Below are 7,119 nucleotides of genomic sequence, written 5' to 3' on the forward strand. Positions count from 1 at the left end.
TTTTTCATAAAACACCACTCTGAAGCAACAGAAAGTTACAATGAAATACATTATTAGAATAGAAAAAAAAAATCAATCTGAGAATAAATTTTAAGTAAATAAGTTTGTGAAATATTTTGGTACAAAGTCTGAAAACAAACCGAAAAGGTCAATCTTTTTGGAAAACAGCTGTATGTATTACCCTGAAGAAACCTACAGTTTCAAAGTTAAGTTTTTTTTAGAAAGCAAACAATGAATATAATGCCACATTGTTTACTTTTCGTTGCTTGTTTTTTAGTTCCAGATTTTCTTAAAAAGACTTACATTGCTTTAGAAATTAATGAAACACATGCAGGGTGAGTTTTACAACAGTATTACCCTCATTAAAGACAGGGAGACAGTAAGGAGAGTAGTAAATGATCTGTTTCAGGCCTCTCCTTGGCTTGTGGATCATCTTCCTATGTCTCTTCAAACTGTTTTCCTCTATATGCATGTCTGCGTCCAAATATCCCTTTTTTAATAAGGACATCAGTTATAAGTGGATTTGCGCCATCCTCCTTAGTGACCTACCTTTAACTTGATTCCCCCTGTAAATACCCTATCACCAAATAAGGTTTACTCTGAGGTATTCCGAGATACCTACCTCAGGTCCTACTCTGCGGTGATGGGGATTAGGACTTCAAAAGTGAACTGGGGATTGGGAGAGCAGTAACACTAACCCTTTGTATTTGAATATTTTTGATGACTATTTTTCTTATTTAAAAAGAAGAAAAATAGCTCTTAGGAATTATTAAATGATGAATACTTGTGATATTGTGATATATGAGAAACATTTGGTCTTCCTCCCAGTTTCTGGCACTCCTAAAACCCTTAGGAATTTCCTAAGTATAAGGAGCTATAAAAAAAATTCTTTCGTTATGTTAATGAGGTGACTTTTGGAAATCACCTAAGACTGGGGACTGCTTGCCAGAGGTTGCCATGCTAACCATGTGTCCCACCTACCTGACCTCTGGAGGGGAGAAGGGTTAGAGGTTAGATCAATTGCTGATGATTTAATCAATCCTGTAAATATAATGAAGCTGTCATAAAACCTCAAAAGGATGGGGCTCAGAGAGTTTGTGGGTTCGTGAACACAGGGATGTGCTGCGAGGGTGGTGTGCCTGGAGAGGACAATGGAAACTGCACACTTCTTCCTGAGTTAAACCGGAAATCTAGTAAGTAAACTGGTTTCCTGAGTTCTGTGAGCTGCTCTAGCAAATTAATCAGCCCCAAAGAGGGGATCATGGGAACTTGTGATTTAGAGCCAGTAGGTTTGAAGTACAAGTAACAAGGTAACAACCCAGACTTGTAACTTGCATCCTAAATTCAAGAAGAGGGTCATGGGAACCTCTAACTGGTAACCAGTTGATCAGAAGCAGACCACAACCTGGGCTTGCAACTGGCATCTGAAGTTTAGGGGTGGGGGGAGTCTTAGAGGGCTGTAACATTAACCTGTGAAATAGTATCAGAATTGAGCTGAATTGTTTTTTTAATGTTTATTATTTTTTAGAGAGAGAGAGAGAGAGAAGGTGGGAGAGAAAGAGAAAGAGAGAGAGAGCACGCGTGAGCAAGCAGGGGAGGGGCAGAAGGAGAGAAAGAATTGCCAAGCATGCTCCATGCTGTCAGTGCAGAGCCTGACACAGGGCCCTATCTCACAAACCATGAGGTCATGACCTGAGCTGAAATCAAGTCTATCTAATGCTTAACCAACTGAACCACCCAGGCACCCCAGAATGAGCTGAATTGTAGGACACGAAGCTGGTATCTGGAGAACTGCATGGTGGTGTGCATAGAAATCAACCCTCCATATACTGGAAATGGTTCCAGAACCTAATAATACTATTTTACTTTGGTAAACTATTACCAGCAAAATAAATGGCTAAATTTTAGTAGAAAGCTATACACACGTGCGCGCACTCACACACACACACACACACACACACACACACACACACACACTCTTTGATATTAGTAGTAAGTGTCATTTGGTTAATGTACAACCCAATTATAATGTACACAGTCCTTCCTCATCTCCTAACACTCTTCTTATCACTGTACCCCAGCCATGCTGGCCTCCTTGCCATTTCTTGACCAGGCCCCACATACTTTGTATTTAATGTTTTCTGCCTGGAGTTCTTCCTCCACAGATTCTTCAGTTCCAGTGATCTTCTCAGTTCCTAAATAAAACAGCACCCTTAGTCACTCTTCATCCCCCTCTCTGGTCTGTCTTCACATTACTTATTAGTAGCTGACAGATTATATAGTTATATGATTATCTGTTTCCTCTCCCCTACCACAAAGTAAGCTTGAGAGCAGAGACTAACGTTTCGTTCACTGATGCACCTCTAGCACCTAATACAGTACCAGTGTGACTGCTTTTTTGTGTATGATCATAAGCAGAAATAATTTTTAAAAATTAATCCATCTGCTTTCTCATTGGATCTGTTGGTTTCTTTCTAATCACTTCTTCATGCCTAGAGGCAGAGTGACCTTTTCAAGCTTACCCTCCTCTATGTAACACAACATTTTCCTCTATTTCAGGACAAAGTCCCAAATCTTTATTACAGCTGAAAAAGTTTTTTTTAAAAAAAATGTTTTTATTTATTTTTGAAGGAGAGAGAGACAGAGCATGAGCTAGGGAGGAGCAGAGAGAGAGGGAGACATAGAATTTGAAGCAGGCTCCAGGCTCTGAGCTGCCAGTACAGAGCCCGACGCGGGGCTCGAACTCACGAACCGTGAGATCATGACCTGAGCCGAAGTCGGACGCTCAACCGACTGAGCCACCCAGGCGCCCCTGAAAAGGCTTTTTGCTGGGCCCTGCCTACCTTCCCATCTCTTTACTCCTCACAGTTCTCAGGGAATTCAACTACTTTGGCCCTCTCTCAAATTCCCCATTGTGTTCCTTCTCATCACAGGGACTCTGCACATGCAGTTCTTTTGGTCTGGAATCCTCTGTTCCCCTCCATCACATAAATTAGCTAACCTTAACTCCTAAGCTTCCTTCAGATCACAGCTCTAAATGTCACTTACTCTGGGAAGCCCTCCTTGAAAACTCTGTGTCAAGTTCCTCTGTCATATGCTTTTGTTTCTTTCAGAGCTCTGTCTTTCAAATATTTGATATAATTTTTGAAAAACGTATTTCTCCCAATGAATAGGATCCATGTTTTTGCTGTATATACTGTGTTTTAAGCAACTAGAAGGTGCTTGAATACCTAAATGAAGGGACACAGACAAAGCAGGCTAACTATAAGTGAATAATAAAGCCTGCAATTATTATGGGAATTCAACAAAGCAAACTTTCTTTTTTATTAACGTTAACTGTTTTATCCAGACACATTTCTTATTTCTGGGTAACTGCCTCTCCCTAGCCATCAATGTGTACACAAAAGATAAAAACTTATTTAATATTTCCACTAATTGGAAAGTAAGAATAATATAAATCTTTGCAACATTTATCATTATATCATTAGCTTTCAGGTGCTTTAAACAACAAAAGAACACACTTTTACTGTTTCTATACTGTTAATTATTAATATCACAGTAATTAAAATGGGTCATAATGAATTTTTCAAACAAATTCATATCATAAATGATATAAAGTAAGGCTATAATATCCTCTCAGATTTATGACATTTTTTCTAAATACTTTAAAATACCTTCAGATGACAAAGGTGCACACCTACCTGCCACAGTAAACCAAAGTTGTTTATTGGACTTGGTTGGTATTGCACTCTAAAGATATGGTAAAATGTTGATTGCAAAAAACAATTCCAAATAATTTCATTCAACTCACTAATTCATTCAGTTACACAGAACATCTTGAACCCACTTAATGTTACAGACTGAATTGTGCCCTCACCCCCATCATATACTGAAGCCCTAACCCCAAGTATTCAGATTGTGACTATATTTAGAGACAAGGCCTTTAAACAGGTAACTAAAATGAGGCAGTTAGGGTAAGTCTTAATCCAAGTTGACTGGTGTCCTTAAAAGGAGGGATTAGGACATACAGAGAGACAACAAGGATGTATGCACACAGAGAAAACGCCATGTAAGGACACAGCAAGAAAATGGCCATCTAAAGCCAAGGAGAGAGGCCTCGGGAGAAACCAAACCTACCTTGAACTTCCAGCCCTCAAAACTGTAAGAAAATAAATTTCTGTTGTTTAAGCCACCCAGTCCATGATATGTTCTTATGGCAGCCCTAGTAGATGAATACACTTATACTGTATTTGAAGGATCTATTGTAATATATGTGAATAACTAGTTATTTTTGCCCTATGAATACACCAAACTGAGGTTACCTCCACCATGCTTTACGCTAAATGTTGGGGCTTAAAAAAAAGAATATCTGTTTGGGCATATGAGCACCCTTGCCTAAGAAAAAATTTGGTCCTGCCTACTCATATTATTGCACCCCATGCAGCAGAGATATATTTCTACCTAGATATCGACAGCAATTTCCTTAATGGTCAGAAGAGAACAACTTAGCTATTATTACCTGATATATTAAACATATGGATCTCTTTTGAGTCCATAATATAAAAAGCTTTACATAAGAAGTCCCTGTAAATGACCTTAATTAAAACAGTTTGCTAACTGTCCTTTTCTGTGGCTGAGAAAATTGTGAACTAGTGGTCAAAACCGTAAACGTGCTTTGGAAAAATTGAGACTTTTCAAAAACAGATTGCCAGAACTTCTTCCCTAGAGTTTCTGATTCAACTTTGCTATAGTTTTCCATTTTCCATAGTAGCTCTAATATGTAGTCAGAATCATCTAAAACAGGTTTCTCAACCATATCTGCACCTGGAGACCTTTTAAAAACTACTGACACTTAGTCTTCTTCTGAAGAATTTAGGAATGTGGCTCTGGCACTGTTAGTTTTAAATATATATATTTAAAGAATTATTAAAAGAATACACATATATATTAAAGAAACTCCTAGGGAGCTAAAGGTGCAACCATGACTGAAAAACATAGTGTGGAACCCAGGTAGCATATGACTATATGTTGTGATTAATGTGAAGCATGTGCAACAGAATATTGGTATGTATGAATGATTATTGAAAGATATATTATCACATTCCACTGAACATATTTTCCTTAGTAGTAAAGACAGAGTAAATAATACTATATACTGTAGCACGTCTTCATTATGAAAGGCAACTGTGTGCCTTCAATTATCTAAGTAGAAAAGGAAATGAGAACATCAACAAAACACAGCAAACAGAATTCAACAATACATTAAAAAGTATACACACCGTGACCACGGGGCGGGGGCAGGGGATGGTTTATTTCTGGAATGCAAGGATAGTTTAACATAAGACAATCAATCAATGTAATATACATTAACAAAAAATAAGGATGAAAACAACATGATCATCTCAGTTGATGCAGAAAAAAACATTTGAAAAAATTCAACATTATTTCATGATAAAAACATTCAATGAACTAGGAATAGAATGAAATCACCTCAACATAATAAAGGCAATATATGGAAAGCCCAGAATTCACATTGCACTCAAGGGCAAAAGACAGAAACCTTTCCTCGAAGATCAGAAACAGGACAAGGATGTCCATTTTTATTGTATCTATTTACACAGTACTGAAATTCGTATCCAGAGCAACTAGGCAAGACACAGAAATAAAAGGCATTCAATTTAGAAAGAAAGGAAGTTATCTTTGTTTGCAGATGACATGATCTTATAGGCAGAAAATTCTAAAGATGCCACAAAAAACCTGTCAGAAATAAATAAATTCAGCAAAGTTGCAGCATTCAAAAATCAACATACCCCCTACCTTACACCACTTAACAACAATTAACTCAAAATGGATTTAAGACTTGAATGTAAGTAAGACCTGAAAACATGAAACTCCTAGAAATAAACATGGTATTGACATGGGTATTGGCAAAGGCTTTTTTTTTTTTTATTTTTTTTTTAATGTTTATGTTAGAGAGAGAGACAGGGCACAAGTGGGGGAGGGGCAGAGAGAGGGAGACACAGAATCTGAAGTAGGCTCCAGGCTCCGGGCTGTTAGCACAGAGCCCAACGCGGGGCTCGAACCCACAGACTGCGAGAACATGACCTGAGCCGAAGTCAGACGCTCAACCGACTGAGCCACCCAGGCGCCCCAAGGGCTTTTTGAATATGACACCTTAACAAGCAACAAAATAGTAAGAGGGATTATATCAAATTAAAAGGCTTCTGTAAACCAAAGGAAACAATCAGAAAGTAAAAAGACACCCTACAGAATGGGAAAAAAATATTTCCAAACCATAAATATAAAAAGGGATTAACACCTCAAACGTATAAACGTACAACTGAATAGCTGGAAAACAAATAATACAATTAGAAATGGTGCAGAGGATCTGAATAGACACTTCTCTTAAAAGATGTATACATGGCCAACAGGTACATGAAAAGATGCTCAATACCACTAGTGAGTAGAGGTATGCAAATCAAAACCACAATGAGAGAGGGGTGCCTGGATGGTTCAGTCAGTTACATCTCTGACTTCGGCTCAGGTCATAATCTCCTGGTTAGAGGGTTCGAGCCCCATGTCGGGCTCTCTTCTGTCAGCATGAAGCCCACTTTGAATCCTCTGTCTCCCCCTCTCTCTGCCCCTACCCCATGCACACGCATGTGCTCTCTCTCAAGAATAAATGAACATTAAACAAAAATTTTAAAAACCACATGAGGTATCACCTCACTCCTGTTAGGATGGTCATGATCAAAAAGACAAGTAACAAATGCTGATAAAGACATAGAGAAAAGGAACCCCTGTATACTGGTGGTGGAAATGTAACTGGCCTAGCCACTACGGAAAACAGCATTTTGTTCCTCAAAAAATAGACCTACCCTAGGATCCAGCAATTCCTGGGCATTTACCCAAAGAAAACAAAAACACTAACTTCAAAAGATATCTACTACCTATGTTCATAGCAGATTATTTACAATAACTAAGACATAGAAACAACCTAAGTGTCCAATGACAGACGGACAGATGAAGAAGTTGTGGTAAATATATACAACAGAATATTATTCAGCTGTAAAAAATGAGGAAACCCTGCCATTTACAACATGGGTGGACCCTGAAGGC

The 7,119-nt window shown here is 38.3% G+C and overlaps 1 protein-coding gene across 27 annotated transcripts in view; it reads right to left on the minus strand.

Annotated features, from left to right (window-relative positions):
• Positions 1-7,119, minus strand: part of ZNF644 (zinc finger protein 644) — a 104,786-nt gene that overhangs the window by 47,892 nt on the left and 49,775 nt on the right. For 14 of the 27 annotated variants that reach the window (XM_045036162.1, XM_045036161.1, XM_045036158.1 and 11 more), the window contains one exon: positions 5,280-5,315. The exons of 12 other annotated variants lie outside the window; for them this stretch is intronic. In XM_045036162.1, coding sequence (XP_044892097.1) covers positions 5,280-5,315 — 36 coding nt within the window. Of the gene's footprint in view, positions 1-2,124; positions 2,148-5,279; positions 5,316-7,119 lie in introns of those variants that run through there. One more of the 27 variants, XM_045036167.1, reaches the window with a different exon arrangement.

Source organism: Felis catus, chromosome C1 (assembly GCF_018350175.1).
Source record: "Felis catus isolate Fca126 chromosome C1, F.catus_Fca126_mat1.0, whole genome shotgun sequence".
NCBI lineage: Eukaryota > Metazoa > Chordata > Mammalia > Carnivora > Felidae > Felis > Felis catus.